The sequence below is a fragment of the Hylobates moloch genome, unplaced genomic scaffold (genome assembly GCF_009828535.3).
Source record: "Hylobates moloch isolate HMO894 unplaced genomic scaffold, HMol_V3 SCAFFOLD_10, whole genome shotgun sequence".
NCBI lineage: Eukaryota > Metazoa > Chordata > Mammalia > Primates > Hylobatidae > Hylobates > Hylobates moloch.
In genome coordinates this window covers 8,803,500-8,821,469 of record NW_026652285.1, presented here as the reverse complement: position 1 = coordinate 8,821,469, position 17,970 = coordinate 8,803,500, and the positions used below count along the sequence as shown (strand labels likewise).

Here is a 17,970-nt window from a genome sequence, read left to right as displayed (position 1 = left end):
TTAGAAGGTCATTTATTTAGAACCACTTCTCTGAAATAGTCTATCTGAAAAATTTTCTAAATTCTATTCTAAATCCTATAATATGCATTCAGAGCAATGCCTATGCACCATTTGTCAAAGTGGTCAGATGTGTTAAAATCAGAGACCTAAGGCTTATACAAATTATAGGCATATTTAAGTTAAACTTAAGATTCAAAAGATAGGAGGCTAATGTTGGGAATATGAAAAGGAATATAAATTCAACATTGCAAAACAGACATTGAAAATACCTTTAAAAATGAAAATAAGTCTTCAGATGGGGAAAAAATGTTCTTAAGGCCAAACAAGGTCTCAGCACAGCCACTGTCACATTTTGGAAGGTCTACACGTTTCTTTTTAGTATTTTTAGGGTAAATTTTGTTATCAAGGCCATGTTCGGAGCAAACTAGTTGTACATTTCTGCTATTTTCACCTACAAAATAAAAGAAAATCTTAGCTCTCTATATAGATTAAACAAATTGTATCAAACAATTATTTAAAGCCTGAGATCCTTTGACATCTTCTGGACAAATACCCCCATTTTGTTCTCCACATATGTGTTTAATTCATTAAGAGTACAATATAAGCATTATTCTTTTTTTTTTTTTTTTTTTAAAGACAGAGTATCACTCTATCACCCAGGCTGAAGTGCAGTGGTGCAATTTCAGCTCACTGAAACCTCCACCTCCTGGGTTCAAGCGATTTTCCTGCCTCAGCCTCCCGAGTAGCTGGGATTACAGGCATGCGCCACCACACCCGGCTACTTTTTGTATTTTTAGTAGAGACAAGGTTTCACTATGTTGGCCAGGCTGATCTCGAACTCCTGACCTCGAGTGATCCACCTCCCTCAACCTCCCAAAGTGCTGGGATTACATGCGTGAGCCACTGCACCTGGCCATAAGCATTATTTCTACCAAGAGATAAATTAGGTGAGGTGATGGTGGGGGACTTTCAAAGCCATCAAACAGAAAAAGTGCAAGGACTGTGAGCAGGCAAGTCACAGAAGAAAAATAAATACCTAATATTAATTTCAGGCCAGGTGAGGTGGCTCACACCTGTAATCCCAGCACTTTGGGAGGCTGAGGCAGGTGGATCACTTGAGTTCAGGAGTTCGAGACCATCCTGGGCAAGTTCGAGACCATCCTGGGCAACATGGTGAAACCTTGTCTCTATTCAAAATACAAAAATTAGCCAGGCGTGGTGATGCATGCCTGTAGCCCCCGCTATTAGGGAGGCTGAAGCAGGAGAATAGCTTGAACCTGGGAGGCGGAGGTTGCAGTGAGCCAAGATCACGCCACTGCACTCCAGCCTGGGCAACCGAGCAAGACTCCAACTCAAAGGGGGAAAAAAAACAGTAATTTCAGCCGGGCGCAGTGGCTCACACCTGTAATCCCAGCACTTTGGGAGGCCAAGGCGGGTGGATCACCTGAGGTCAGGAGTTTGACACCAGCCTGGCCAACATGGCGAAACCCCATCTCTACTAAAAATACAAAAAATTAGCTGGGCGTACTGGTGCGTGCCTATAATCCCAGCTACTTGGGAGTCTGAAGCAGGAGAATCACTTGAACCTGGGAGGCAGAGGCTGCAGTGAGCTAAGATCACGCCACTGTACTCTGGCCTAGGCGACTGAGCGAGGCTCCGTCTCAAATAATAATAATAATAATGATAATTTCAAAGACCTAATAAAAAGATATGCAATTTCACCACTAAGCATGGAAATGTAATTTTAAAATAAGATACTGTACATGTTTCACTTTTTAAATTGGCAAAATTAAAAGAATTATAATGTAGTTCTGTCAGCAGTACACATAAAAAAACCATCATATACTATTCATGGGAGCATAAGTTGGTACAATTATCATCAGAGGGCAGTCTGACAACAACTATCAAAATGTAAAGTATATACACCGTTTGTGACCCAGCAGTCATACTTCTAGAATTCTCTCCATCAATATTGCAGACATTTTCAAGGATATATATATAAAGATATTCACTGTATTTTAATGACAAATTGAAGATAATGTAAATGTCTGTAAGTAATGGTTAAATTATGGTACATCCATTCTATTCTATAGAAAAGCATGCAGCTGTGAAAAACAGTGGGATAGGACCGTATGTGCTGACAATAAACTTAAAAATAACTAACAACATATATAATACTGGTTAATTTTGCTAAATAAGTATGTATCTTTATGTTATATGCATAAAGGGCTAACTGTGGCTACTTTCAAGAAGTAGGGGAATATTGTTTTATGTATCTGTGTTCTTTTTTTAAAGGCAGGAATGAAATGTATATAAAAAAAGATCTTTAAGAAGAGAAACTGGCCCCAGCCGAGTGCGGTGGCTCATGCCTGTAATCCCAGCACTTTGGGAGGCAGGCGGATCACAAGGTCAGGAGATCGGGACCATCCTGGCTAACACGGTGAAATCCCATCTCTACTAAAAATGCAAAAAATTAGCTGGGCGTGGTGTTACACGCCTGTAATCCCAACTACTCGGGAGGCTGAGGCAGGATAATCCCTTGAACCCAGGAGGCGGAGGTTGCAGTGCACCGCGATCGCGCCACTGCACTCCAGCCTGGGTGACAGAGCCAGACTCCATCTCAAAAAAAAAAAAAAGAGAAACTGCTGTACTTATTTTCTGTCTTCTAAAGTTTCTTGCTGTAACAATTTATATCTAGTGGTATATCAAAAAGTTATTAACTAATTTGTTACACCAGGATATTTTCCATGTGTTATGTATTATATTTACTTTTGAGAAATGGTTAAAGCTATGGGCTTACACTGAACAGAATATATAAGCGTATCTACCTTGAAAAAGAATAATATGAAGCCGGGTGAGGTGGCTCATGCCTGTAATCCCAGCACTTTGGGAGGCCGAGGGGGGGTGCGGATCACTTGAGCCCAGGAGTTCAATACCAGGCTGGGCAACATAGTGAGACCCCTGTCTCTACAAAAAATAAAAAAAATTAGGTGTGGTGGTGCACGCCTGTGGTCCCAGCTACTCAGGAGGCTCAGCGGGGAAGACGGCTCGAGTCCAGGAGATTGAGGTGGCAGTGAGCCATGACTGCACTGCCAGCCTGGAGTGCACTGCAGTACACTGAAGCCACTGCACTCCAGCCTGGGCAATAGAATGAGACACTGTCTCAAAAAAAAAAAAAAAAGAAAAGAAAAAAGAAAAAGAATACATTAAAATGTTAAACCAATTAAAAGAAAAAACTGATGAGGATTAGTATTACCTTAATATTGGTTTCCTTGAAATATTTGCATATTTACCAGAATAGGATCTGTTACTAGAGAACCATGACTATGGAGCATGGAAACTAAACTAGAACTTCTTCAGGCAAGGAACCATGTCTTAACCATGTAAACACAGGACCTGGCATGGAGAAGGTACTCACTGGAATTAGGTAACAATGGTGACTGAAAAAAAATAAGAAAAGTATTTCTGAAATAATATAGTATTTAGGAAAGATAGAATTTAAAGACTCCTGAAGCTAAAAGTGATTGTACATTATAGTTACATAAGAATACTATATATCTATATATATATATATATATACTCATGTAGAAAAATCATTGTTTTTAGTAAGTGAAAAAGTTGTTAAATAATTATAGTATCATTTGTTTATAAGTACTATGTTATAAGTATTTATAGATGTATAAGTACTTATATGTTAATACATGTATAAGTAACAGTTTGAAAATTTAAGAGTCAAATTTCTGGGGAGGAAGCTGGACACAGTGGCCTTCTCAGGAGGCTAGGACAGGAGGATCACCTGAGCCCAGGAGTTCAGGGCTATCCTGCATTATGATCCTGCCCATGAATAGTCACTATACTCCAGCCTGGGCAATACAGCGAGACCTTACCTCAAAAAAAAAAAAGAAAAGAAAAAAAGAAAAGAAAAACTTTTGAAGAGGAAGGGGGAACAGGGTGGGAGGTTTTTTGTGTATGTTTTTTAAATTTTTTTTTTTTTTTTTTTTTGAGACAGAGTCTCACTCTGTCGCCCAGGTTGGAGTGCAATGGTGTGATCTTGGCTCAGCAATGGTGTGATCTTGGCTCACTGTAGCCTCCATCTCCTGGGTTCAAGCAATTCTCCTGCCTCAGCCTCCCGAGTAGCTGGGACTACAGGCACGTGCCGCCATGCCCGGCTAATTTCTGTATTTTTAGTAGAGATGGGGTTTCACCATGTTGGCCAGGATGGTCTTGATCTCCTGACCTCATGATATAACTGCCTCGGCCTTCCAAAGTGCTGGGAATACAGGCGTGAGCCACCACACCCAGCCTGTGTGTGTGTGTTTTTTTTAAATTAAACAACGAGATCATCTTAAAAGCGCAACTATAAAAGAATAAGTAACTTACAGATTAGTTCAGATCTCTCATTTTTGAGGTGAAAAAACAGGCTCAAAAAGGTAAAGTGAATTTTAGAGCTTATATATTAATTGTAAAGAGTAGCATAGCCAGGAGAAAACTCCAACTTTCTAGATCCAGTTTAATTCTATTTACTCACATTGACTGCAAAACTTTTTTTTTAGACAGAGTCTCACTCTGTCACCCAGGCTGGAGTGCAGTGGCGTGATCTTGGCTCACTGCAGCCTCGATCTCCCAGGTTCTAGCGATCCTCCCATCTTTGCCTCCCAAGTAGCTAGGACCACAGGCACGCACCACCATGCCCAGCCAATTTTTTGTAGAGATGGGGTTTTGCCATGTTGCCCAGGCTGATCTCAAACTCCTGAGCTCAAGGAATCCATGCCTCTTGGCCTCCCAAAGTGCTGGGATTACAGTTGCGAGACACTGTGCCAGGCCAAAATGTTTTATGAACAAAGTTGACATATGCATATTTATTTTGAAGATTAATATAACAAGTTGCTTAAAATTTTTATAATCTTTGAACTATTCTAGTATAGCACAGAGTTTTTTTAATTAAAAAAAATTTTTTTTTAGGGCCAAGTACAGTGGCTCACGCCTGTAATCCAAGTACTTAGGGAGGCCCAGGCAGGTGGATCACAAGGTCAGGAGTTTGAGACCAGCCTAGCCAACATAATGAAACCCCATCTCTACTAAAAAGACAAAAAAAATTAGCTGGGCGTGATGGTGGGGGCCTGTAATCCCAGCTACTCGGGAGGCTGAGGCATGAGAATTGCTTGAACCTGGGAGGCAGAGGTTGTAGTGAGCCGAGATCGCACCACTGCACTCCAGCCCAGGCAACAGTGCGAGACTCCATCTCAAAAAAAATAAATAAATAATTTTTTTTTTTTTTTTTTCCCAGAGATGGTGTATTGCTCTATTGTCCGGGCTGGAGTGCAGTGGCATAATCATAGCTCACTGCAGCCTCAAACTCTTGGGATCATGTGATCCTCCTACCTCAGCCTCCTGAGTAGCCAGTATTACAGGCACACGCCACCCTGCCCGGCTAATTTTTACACATTTTTTTTGTAGAGACAGGGGTCTCGCTTTCTTGCGCAGGCTGGTTTTGAACTCCTGGCTTCAAGTGATCCTCCTGCCTTGGCCTCCCATAAATTTTCTTGTAGCGACAGGGGGGTCTCGCTATGTTCAGCAGACTGATCTGGACCTCCTGGCGTCAAGAGATCCTCCCACCTCACTCCCCCAAAGTGCTGGGATTACAGGCATGAGCCACTGCACCCAGCCATAGCACAGATTTTTAAATAGGGTCCCATAATAGAAATTTCTTTAATAACAAATCAACTTACGATAAAGGGTTAACGGTCGTTCTTCTAAAACTCCACCTCCACTTCTAATCCAGAATTGTAAGTAAAGGATACTTTTTCTGATATCACAAGTATTTGCAGTTAACAAGGTTACAAAGTCTTTTATATCAGTTCTAAAATTCTCAGTTAAGCAAATCATTTGTAGGTAGCTGGCAACATTTAGCTTGGAAACAGAGAGAGAAATGTGGTTAACTGCTGAGTTCAAATAGACACAGCAATAATACATACAAATAGTATCTAAAAGTGAGACAAATTTTGCTAAAATTCACATTATCTTAAATGCTCTTCTTGAGGATGAAACTGCTTTAAAAATATAAGGGAATATACTACTAAATTAAAAGAATTTACATGTATTTCTTTTATTAACTGTATATTGTGCAAGACAGCAAGGAAACTTTTATAGGAGATTCTCCAACCTGAACACTGAAGGCAGTTTTATAAACCTTGATAAAACTCCTTAGGATTAAGTAACAGTATAGCTTGATAGAATATCTTACAACAAAATTATAAATATGAATACTATAACACTGAAAAATACACCATTTTTTAAAAACCAGGTTAGAAATTGCACTAATGAGTGCATAAAGCTAATTAAATTTTTGTTTTTTGGTACAGATTGGGGTCTCACTATATTGCCCAGGCTGGTCTCAAACTCCTGGAATCAAGCAGTCTTCCTGCCTTAGCCTTCCAAAGTGCTAGGATTATAGGCATGAGCCACTGTGCCCAGCCGAGAAATTGAGAGAGGCTGAGGCAAGGGGATCACCTGAGGTCAGGAGTTTGACACCAGCCTGCCCAACATGGTGATACCCCATCTCTAATCCCAGCTACTTGGGAGGCTGAAGCAGGAGAATCGCTTGAACCTGGGAGGTGGAGGTTACAGTGAACCAAGATCACACCATTGCACTCCAGCCTCGGCGACACAGCAAGACTCTGTCTCAAAAATAAATAAATAAATAAATAAAATAATTCAAGTTATCAAAGATTTTCTGACAAAGAAAACTCGTAAATTCACTGATGAAGTATATCAAATACCAACAAATAAAGAATATCAACCCTATACAAACTCTTAGAAAAAAGAGAAAGAAACATTTCTCAACTCTTTTTGAGGGCAGCTTAACCTTAATACTTAAAGCTAACAAAGACAATTCTTAAAAAAAGAAAAAGAAAAAGTTACAAAGTAGTATTCTGCAAGAAAATAAACATATAAATCCTTAATAAATTAATCATGAATCTAATCCATCAATATATAAAGTGGGTAATACATCATGACCAAGTGGGGTTTATCATTAGAAAATCAGTATAATTCACCATATAGATAGATAAAAGTAAAAAAATATGATTTCAACACATGCAAAAGAAGGTTTTGATAAAATCCAACACCCACTCTCGATAAAAATTCTAAGAAAATTGGAATAGGCCAGGGGCCATGGCTCACACATGTAATCCCAGCACTTTGGGAGGCTGAGGCGGGTGGATCACCTGAGGTCAGGAGTTCAAGACCAGCCTGACCAACATGGCGAAACCCCATCTCTACTAAAAATACAAAAAACTAGCCAGGCATGGTGGCACTTGCCTATAATCCCAGCTACTTGGGAGGCTGAGACAGGAGAATCGCTTGAACCCGGGAGGCGGAGGTTGCAGTGAGCTGAAATCGCCCTACTGCACTCCAGCCTGGGCGACAGGAGCGAAACTCCATCTCAAAAAAAAAAAGAAAGTTGGAATAAAAGAAATTTCCTTAATCTGATAAAAAGAAGGTATGAAAAGCCAGCTAACTTTGTATTCAACAGTAAAGTAGTAAACACTTTCCATCTAAGATCAAGCACAAGCTAAGGATATCCATTGTTACCACTTCTACTTAACATCATATTGAAGGTCCTACCCAATGAAATAAGGCAACAAAAAGATATAAAAGGCAGAAAAAACAAAGGAAAGAAAACTGTCTCTGTTTGCAGATAACATGATTGAGTACATAGAAAAACCTAAGAAACTGACAGTTGTGGTGGCTCATGCTTGTAATCCCAACACTTTGGGAGGCCAAGGTGGGGGGATCACCTGAAGCTAGGAGTTTGAAGTTACAGTGAGTTATGATCACACCACTGCCCTCCAACCTGGGTGACAAAGAGACCCTGTCTCTGATAAAAATTTAAAAAATAGAAAAAAAGCAAAGAAAAACCTAAGAAACCAACAAAATAACTACTATAACTAATAAGAGAATTTAGCAAGGACAAAGGAAAAGAACATCTAGAACCTACAGCAGTACTGTCCATTAGAAATATAAGGCAAGGGCAGCTGGGCGCAGTGGCTCACGCCTGTAATCCCAGCACTCTGGGCGGCAAAGGCGGGTGGATCACAAGGTCAGGAGATCCAGACCATCCTGGCTAACATGGTGAAACCCTGTCTCTACTAAAAATACAAAAAATTAGACGGGCGTGGTGGTGGGCGCCTGTAGTCCCAGCTACTCGGGAGGCTGAGGCAGGAGAACGGTATGAACCCAGGAGGCAGAGCTTGCAGTGAGCCGAGATTGCACCACTGCACTCCAGCCTGGGCGACACAGCGAGACTCCGTCTCAAAAAAAAAAAAAAAAAGAAAAGAAAAAGAAATGTAAAGAAAGGGGAAGGTGCGGTGGCTCACGTCTGTAATCCCAGCATTTTGGGAGGCTGAGGCGGGCGGATCACTTGAGGTCAGGAGTTCGAGACCAGCCTGGCCAACATGGTGAAACCCCATATCTACTAAAAATACAAAAATTAGCAGGGCGTGGTGGCACGTGTCTGTAGTCCCAGCCACTCGGGAGGCTGAGGCAAGAGAATTGCTTGAACCCAGGAGGCAGAGGTTGCAGTGAGCTGAGATCGTGCCACTGCACTCCAGCCCAGGTGACAGAGCAAGACTACATCTCAAAAAAAAAAAAAAGAAAAAAAAGAAAAGAAATATAATGCAAGTAAAACACTGTAAGCTATATACATACTGTGACTTAGATGAACCTCGAGGATGTTATGCTAAGTGAAACAAGCCAGTCACAGCCTGGCACGATGGCTCATGCCTGTAATCCCAGCACTTTGGGAGGCTGAGGCAGGAGAATCGCTTGAACCCAAAGGCAGAGGATGCCTGACCAAGATCGTGCCACTGCACTCCAGCCTGGCAACAGAGCGAGACTCCATCTCAGAAAAAAAAAAAAAAAAAAAAAAGCCAGTCACAACAAGCCAAATCAGTATGATTCCATTTATATGTGGCGTAGTCAAATTCATATAAACAAAGTAGAATGGTAGTTGCCAGCAACTACTGGACAGGAGGAAACAGGGAGTTTCATTTAACAAGCGTAGAATTTCAGTTTTGCAAGAACAATGTGAATATACTTAACACTACTCAACTGTACAGTTATGTGTTCTTTACCAAAAGAAAATTTTTTAATACAAAAATTTTAAAAACCAAGCCATATATGTAATTTAAATTTTCTAGGAGCCACATCAAAAAATGAAAGAAACAAGTAAAATTAATTTTAGGGCCAGATGCGGTGGCTCATGCCTCTAATCCCAGCACTTTGGGAGGCTGAGGTGGGCGGATCACGAAGTCAGGAGATCAAAACCATTCTGGCTAACACGGTGAAACCCCATCTCCACTAAAAAATACAAAAAAATTTAGCCAGGCATGGTGGCAGGCACCTGTAGTCCCAGCTACTCGGGAGGCTGAGGCAGGAGAACAGCATGAACCTGGGGGGCAGAGCTTGCAGTGAGCCAGTGGTTGTGCCAGTGCACTCCAGCCTGGGCGACAGAGTGAGACTCCATCTCAAAAAATGATAATAATAATAATTAATTTTACTGTATTTCTTTTACAACAATATATCCAAATATTTTGCAAAATGTAACCAATATAAAAATTAGTGATATGTGTTACATTCCTATTTTTTTGCACTGAGTCCTCAAAATCTGGTGTTAGCCAGGCACTGTGGCTCACACATGTAATAACCAGCACTTCGGGAGGCTGAGGCAGGAGTATTACTTGAGCTCAGGAATTCAGGACCAGTCTGGGCAATATAGTGAGACCTCATCTCTACAAAAAAAATGTTTTAATCAGCTGAGTGTGGTGGCACGTGCCTATGGTCCCAGCAACTCGGGAGCCTGAGAGGGGAGGACTGCTTGAGCCCAGGAGGTAGAGGTTGCAGTGAGCTGAGATTGAGCCACTACACTCTAGCCTAGGAGATAGAGTGAGACCCTGTCTCAAAAAAAAAAAAAAAAAAATCTGGTGTTTATATTACACTTTAGCACAAAGTAGAGACAGGGGTCTAACCACATTTTAAAAATATATAATAAGCCGTATTTAGATATAATTCATATACTATACAATTCACCCACTTAACATGTAAAATTCAATGGTTTTAGTATATTTATAGAGTTTTGCACCCATTACCACTATCTAATTACACAGCATTTTCATCATCCCCAAAAGAAACCCCAGACCAATCAGCAGTCACTCCCTATTTCTACCTAGCTCCTCTAGCCTTAAGCAGCTATGAATCCACTTTCTGTCTCTATAAATTTGCCTATTCTGGACATTTCATACAATTATTATCATATAAAATGTGATCTTTTATTAACTGTAGACTAGCCACATTTTAAAAGCTCAATAGCTTCATTTGGGTAGTGGAGACCATATTAGCGTATAGCTGAAAGCCAACAGTGAAGGTAAAATGAAATAATATACTTGGTTAATCCAAAAGACTGCAGAAAAGGAAGAATGGTCTAGACAAATTGTCTTTTTTTTTTTTTTTTCCAGAGTCTCACTCTGTTGCCCAAGCTGAAGTGCTGTGGTGCAGTCTCGGCTTCCTGCAACCTCTACCTCCCAGGCTCAAGCAATCCTCCTGCCTCAGCCTCCCAAGTAGCTGGGACTACAGGCACATGCCACTACACCCAGTTAATTTTTTTCTTTTTTTTAATTCTTCTTACATGCAGCTAATTTTTGTGCTTTTTGTAGAGACAGGATTTCGCCAATGTTGCCCAGGCTGGTCTTGAACTTCTGGGCTCAAGGTATCCACCCACCTTGGCCTCCCAAAGTGCTAGGATTATAGGCATGAGCCACAGTGCCCAGCCTGTCTAGACAATTTTTTTTTTTTTTTTTTTTTTGAGACAGAGTTTTGCTCTTGTTGCCCAGGCTGGAGTGCAATGGCGCGATCTCGGCTCACCACAACCTCCGCCTCCCAGGTTTAAGCAATTCTCCTGCCTCAGCCTCCCAAGCAGCTGGGATTACAGGCATGCACCACCACGCCCGGCTAATTTTGTATTTTTAGTAGAGACAGGGTTTCTCCATGTTGAGGCTCGTCTTGAACTCTTGACCTCAGGTGATCCACCCGCCTCAGCCTCCCAAAGTGCTGGGATTACAGGCATGAGCCATTGCGCCCAGCCTAGACAACTTTTTAAAAATATTCAATTATGTGTTATTTAAGAGAAACAATTTTTTTTGGGGGGGTGGGAGGACAGGGTCTTGCTCTGTCACCCAGGCCGGAGTGCAGTGGCCTGATCTTGGCTCACTGCAACCTCTGCCTCCCATGCTCAAGTGATCCTCCCACCTCAATCTCCCAAGTAGCTGGGACTACAGGTGTACGCTACCACGTCCAGCTAATTTTTTAAATTTTTTGTAGAGACAGGGTTTCACCACGTTTCCCAGGCTGGTTTCAAACTCCTGGACTCAAGCGATCTGCCTGCCTCGGCCTCCCAAAGTGCTGGGATTACAGGTGTGAGCCACTGCCTCCAGCTAAGAAACACAATTTAAAAGTAAGAACATGGTCGGTCGTGGTGGCTCACACCTGTAATCCCAGCACTTTAGGAGGCCGAGGTGGGTGGATTACTTGAGGTCAGGAGTTCAAAGCCAGCCTGGCCAACATGGTGAAATCCCATCTCTACTAAAAATACAAAAAAAATAAGCCGGGCATGGTGGTGTGCATCTCCAATCCCAGTTACTAGGGAGGCTGAGGTGGGAGAATTGCTTGAACCCAGGAGTTGGAGGTTGTAGTGAGCCAAGATCGTGCCACCGCACTCCAGCCTGGGCAACAGGGCAATTGTGCCACTATACTCCAGCTTGGGTAACAGAGTGAGACCTCACCTAAAAAAATAAAATAACCCAGGCCGGGCGCGGTGGCTCACGCTTGTAATCCCAGCACTTTGGGAGGCCGAGGCGGGCGGATCACAAGGTCAGGAGATCGAGACCACGGTGAAACCCCGTCTCTACTAAAAATACAAAAAATTAGCCGGGCGTGGTGGCGGGCGCCTGTAGTCCCAGCTACTCGGAGAGGCTGAGGCAGGAGAATGGCGTGAACCCGGGAGGCAGAGCTTGCAGTGAGCCGAGATCGCGCCACTGCACTCCAGCCTGGGTGACAGAGAGAGACTCCGTCTCAAAAATAAAAAATAAAAAAAAAAAAATAATAAATAAATAAATAAATAAAATAACCCATACAGTAAAATTGACCTGACCACAATCATATCTCACTGCAGCCTGGAACTGTTGGCCTCAGGCAATCCTCTAACCTCAACCTCCCAAAGTGCTGGGATTACAAGTATGAACCACCATGCCCAGCAACTCAGTGTTAATTTTAAAAACGTTTTTTTTTAGAAGAATGAAAAACAAAAAAGAAAAAGGAAAAAATAAGAAAAAAAAGACACACAAAAACACTTTCTTTTTAAAGGTTAAAAAAGTGCCTTGTTCATCATCGTAAGAAAAAAAAAGGTGGTTATTTCTGGTGGAAAAGGGGATTCTTATTAGAAAGGGTCCATGAGAACTTTAGGAGGTAATGGAAATGCTCTATATTCTGATCTGCATAATGATGACACTGATTTTTACATATGTTATACGTACAAAATATATTCATTAGGTTATTCATGTAAGGGCATTTTAACTTCATTTAAATTTTTACCTCAGAAAAGCACTTTTACTAGGCAAAAAGCCTAGTGAACATTGGAGCCTAGTAAAAATTATTTTAAATTTAAGAAAAAACATTTTTAAAACAAAAAAAAGAGAAATAATCAGAAGTTTCCTAAAACTTAAAAAGTTTAACATATTCCTTAGAAACCACATTTAAATTATAGCTTTTTTTTCTTTTTTCTTTTTGAGACGTAGTTTCACTCTTGTTGCCCAGGCTAGAGTGCAATAGCATGATCTTGGCTCACTGCAACCTCTGTCTCCCGAATTCAAGCGATTCTCCTGCCACAGCCTCCCGAGTAGCTGGGATTACAGGCATGCGCCACCACGCCCAGCTAATTTTGTATTTTTAATAGAGACAGGGTTTCACCATGTTGGTCAGGCTGGTCTCAAACTCCCGACCTCAGGTGATCCACCCTCCTCGGCCTCCCAAAGTGCTGGGATTACAGGCGTGAGCCACCACGCCCGGCCTGGTATTTATTTTTTTTGAGACAGAGTCTTGCTCTGTCACCCAGGCTGGAATGCGAGTAGTACAATCACAACTTGCTGCAGCCACAGCCTCGACCTCCTGGGCTCAAGCAATTGTCCCACCTCAGCCTCCTGAGTAGGTAGGACTACAGGCATGTGCCACCACACCTGGCTAATTTCTTGTATTTTTGTGTAGAGACAGGGTTTTGCCATGTTGCCCAAGCTGGTCTCGAACTCCAGAGCTCAAGCAATCCGCCCTCCTCAGCCTCCCGAAGTGCTGGGATTACAGGCATGAGCAACTGTGCCTGGCCTGATTGATTGATTGATTGATTGACCAGGCTAGAGTACAGTGGCACAATTTCAGCTCACTGTAACCTCCGCCTCCTGGGATCAAGTGATCTTCCTGCCTCAGCCTCCCAAGTAGCTAGGAGTACAGGCGTGATACCACACCTGGCTAAATTATAGCTGTATTTAATAATAAAACTACTTTTACATGATTGTGATATGTAATTTATGGTTATCAAAATTTAAAACTTACCAGGGAAGGAGTACTGAACTTGATTTCTTCAAAGCAGCCATCAAACATTAAACTAAATGTTGGGTCTACACACACACACACACAAAAAAAAAATTCTTAAACAGTAAGACCACTAAATAACTTTTTCCAGTTATAGTTTTCTATGAAAATATTCAGCACCCCCCTCCCCACCACCGCCTAGTGCTGTGGTGCAGTCATAGCTCACTGCAGCCTTAAACTCCTGGGCTCAAGTGATCCTCTGCCTCAGCTTCCCAAGCAGCTAGGATTATAAGCTCAAGCTGCCACGCCCAGATAATTTTTAAGTTTTTTTGTAGAGATGGGGGTCTCACTATGGTGCCCGGGCTGATCTCAAAACTCCCAGGTTCAAGTGCCCACCTTAGCCTCCCAAAGTGCTGGGATTAAAGGCATGAGCCACCACACCTGGCCAACTATGATCTTCTAATAAAACTACCAGCTGGGCACGGTGCCTCATGCCTATAATCCCAGCACTTTGGGAGGCCAAGGCAGGTGGATCACATGAGGTCAGGAGTTCCAGACCAGCCTGACCAATATGGTGAAACCCTGTCTCTAATAAAAATACAAAAATTAGCTGGGCATGGTAGTGTGTGCCTGTAGTCCCAGCTACTAAGGAGGCTGAGACAGGAGAATCGCTTGAACTCAGGAGGCAGAGGTTGCAGTGAGCTGAGATGGCACCATTGCACTCCAGCCTGGGCAACAGAGTGAGACTCTGTCTCCAAAAAAAAAAACAACCACCACCTAACTTGTGATTCATAAGATATTTCTCAATATTTTAAGAGTACAATCACTACCAAATGGGCATTAATTTTTAAGTAGAGCCTAGCCTCATGAACATTTATAATTGGAAAAATATTAGAATATTATTATAGTATTTCCAATTTTTTGAAAAAGAAATTGAATAAGTTTTTAAAATGAAACATTCTGTGATAATTCTTTAGAAGATGGATCAATTCTATTAGGCTGATGATAGCTAAATATACAATAATCTATAAGAAAGTGTTATTGGGGCAAAAGAGTGCCTAAGTACAGTATTAAGGAACAGCAGAAAGGTTGGGTTCCCTAAAAATCCTGACCACTAAATCAGATTTAGTGATCTAATTATAGGTATGATAAGGACACCAGGAGAAGAATCTAGTATTTTCCCTACCAAAATACCTTTACTAGATCTCTTATTTGCATTCTAGAGATTGTTCTCCACTTCCTAAATATCTAACACCCAACACAGTAACCCAAAGTAGTATCCATTTTAAAAAAGTAATTGCTATTTGTGAGTTAATTATAATTACTCCAGTCTGCAGATGAACTACAGATTTGAGTAACTGTTTAACTGAAGTAAAATCATTGTTACCTACCACTTGTAGTAAGGATTACAGGTCGTTTAGTTGTTGCCATGAATGTTTTGATTGCATTCAAAAACCCAGCATCTTCATCAAAAATTACATCAACCTACAAACAGTTTATTAGAATATTAATGTATTAATACACTTACTAATATCAGTTATGTATACATAGTAAATATTCTATGTCTGTTAGAGACAAAATTTATGAATTTATGAAGTGTGAATTCAGCTCATGTTGAAAGTTTGTCATACACTATGATGAATTTTAAAATTATCAACTATCAAATGTTAAAAACAAACGCAGCCACCTGTAACTAGACAGATATGAATCAGAATAATTTATACAATCATTTAACAATAATTAGCAGCCGTGTATTACATTAATCATCTTCCTGAAAAATTATTCTAGAGTGGACAGTTCCATTTGCTTTAATTTCAAATAGATACACGTATTCCTGACCTCCTTAGCTATTTTACAATTCTTTATAAGAAAACATATAGTATTCTTTAAAGTAAGTCTTTATCATGAGCTCTTACAAATGTATACTTCTATAAGCCTACCTCCTCAAAAAGAATAAGAGATGTTGCATTTTTTCTGCTGGGTTCTTCAGCTCCAACGTCTCTGACATTTGAATTAGTTGCATTTGTAGATTTAGTCTGAGTAACTTGTTTCTGTTCAAAAGAATTTTTTATTCCTGCATAAATACAATATTAATATTTTAGGTAAAATCAACTTTTGCTAAGGCATTGGATATGTCCACAGAATAAGCTCAAACTGAAATCCGTTATCAAAACTGAAACAGGACGGGCGCGGTGGCTCATGCCTGTAATCCCAGCACTTTGGGAGGCCGAGGCAGGTGGATCACCTAAGGTCAGGGGTTCGAGACCAACATGGCAAAATCCCAACTCTACTAAAAATACAAAAATTAGTTGGGTGTGGTGGCATACACCTGTAATCTCAGCTACACAGGAGGCTGAGGCAGGAGAATCACTTGAACCCAGGAGGCGGAGGTTGCAGTGAGCCAAGATTGCGCCACTGCACTCCAGCCTGGATGAAAGAGTGAAGACTCTGTCTCAAACAAACAAAAACTGAAACAAGCTGGGCGTGGTGGCTCATGTCTGTAATCCCAGCACTTTGGGATGCTAAGGTGGGTGGATCACTTTAGGTCAGGAGTTCAAAACCAGTCTGACCAATATGGCAAAACCCCGTCTCTACTAAAAATACAAAAATTAGCTGGGAGTGGTGGTGTGCGCCAGTAATCCCAGCTACTCGGGAGGCTGAGGCAGAAGAATTGCTTGAACCCAGGAGGAGGAGTTTGCAGTGAGCCAAAATTGTGCCACTGCACTCCAGCTTGGCCTGGCAATAGAGCAAGACTCTGTCTCAAAAAAAAAAAAAAATGGAAACAAAATATTAACACTTCTATAAGTAGAGAACCTTCAGTGTAGCTGAGATTTAATAAACAGCAACAGGAACTTGTAAAATGTATTCACATTTTTAGGTATAAGGGTCATTATTATTAAAAAATATAAAATTTGTCAATTTAATGTCTTACCTTTATTATATTCCAGAAGCATTTCTATTTCTTCACTATTTTTAGGTTTGGGAGATACTTTAAAATAATTTGCCAAGGTTTTGGGAGGAAGTGCTCGCTTTGGTCCACTACTTTTTGGTGATGGTGGAGGAACTTTTCTTGGTGATGTAACGACTTTCTTAGGGGAGCTTACTTTTTCTGCCCAAAACAAATTGCATTTAAAGATAAATATTCTAAAAATCATACAGGTAGCAAGATAGTTAGCCACATTCTGTATTTCTACTCTTAACAGTCAAAAATCGGCCAGGCGCGGTGGCTCAAGCCTGTAATCCCAGCACTTTGGGAGGCCGAGGCGGGCGGATCAAGAGGTCAGGAAATCGAGACCACGGTGAAACCCTGTCTCTACTAAAAATACAAAAAATTAGCTGGGCGCAGTGGTGGGCGCCTGTAGTCCCAGCTACTCGGGAGGCTGAGGCGGGACAATGGCGTGAACCCGGGAGGCGGAGCTTGCAGTGAGCCGAGATTGCGCCACTGCACTCCAAGCTGGGCGACAGAGGGAGACTCCGTCTCAAAAAAAAAAAAAAAAAAAAAAAACAGTCAAAAATCAAAGACACAGAAATTTTCTTTCATTCTTACAAATACTTTGTACATTCAAATATTACTATATTTATTTATTCTACCAGTACAGAAGGTTAAGCCAGCCATTTATTTATTTTATTTTATTTTATTTTTTTGAGACAGGGTCTCGCTGTGTCGCCCAGGCTGGAGTGCAGTGGTGCAATCTCGGCTGCAAGCTCCGCCTCCTGGGTTCATGCCATTCTCCTGCCTCAGCCTCCCGAGTAGCTGGGACTACAGGCACCCACCACCATGCCCGGCTAATTTTTTGTATATTTAGTAGAGATGGGGTTTCACCATGTTAGCCAAGATGGTCTTGATCTCCTGACCTTGTGATCCACCTGCCTTGGCCTCCCAAAGTGCTGGGATTACAGGCATGAGCCACCGCACCCGGCCAAGCCAGTCATTTAGAAAAGGCACTCTACTCCAAAGAAATACGCATTCTTTTTTTTTTTTTTTTTTGAGTCAGGGTCTCACTTTGTCACCCAGGCTGGAGTGAAGTGGTATGATCTCAGCTCACTGCAGTTTCCACCTCCCAGGCTCAAGTGATCCTGCCCAGCCCCCCAAGTAGCTGGGACTACAGGAGCACACCACCACGCCTGGCTAATCGTTTGTATTTTTAATAGAGATGGGTTTTGCCATGTTGTCCAGGCTGGTCTCAAACTCCTGAGTTCAAGCGATCCGCCTGCCTCAGCCTCCTAAAGTGCTAGGATTACAAGCGTGGGCCACTGTACCCGGCCAGAAATACACATTCTTACAACAAATACCGTTCACAGTCCCTCCGTTCATTTTTCTCTACACCTGCTTAA

General features: G+C 41.5%; 1 protein-coding gene across 3 annotated transcripts in view; it reads right to left on the bottom strand.

Annotated features, from left to right (window-relative positions):
* Nucleotides 1–17,970, bottom strand: part of ATAD5 (ATPase family AAA domain containing 5) — a 69,394-nt gene that overhangs the window by 5,842 nt on the left and 45,582 nt on the right. For all 3 annotated transcript variants that reach the window (XM_032162917.2, XM_032162916.2, XM_032162919.2), the window contains 6 exons: nucleotides 16,568–16,744; nucleotides 15,576–15,709; nucleotides 15,027–15,120; nucleotides 13,657–13,721; nucleotides 5,730–5,910; nucleotides 270–451 (listed from right to left, as the gene is read on the bottom strand). In XM_032162917.2, the coding sequence (XP_032018808.1) occupies nucleotides 270–451; nucleotides 5,730–5,910; nucleotides 13,657–13,721; nucleotides 15,027–15,120; nucleotides 15,576–15,709; nucleotides 16,568–16,744 (833 nt within the window). The remainder of the gene's footprint in view (nucleotides 1–269; nucleotides 452–5,729; nucleotides 5,911–13,656; nucleotides 13,722–15,026; nucleotides 15,121–15,575; nucleotides 15,710–16,567; nucleotides 16,745–17,970) is intronic.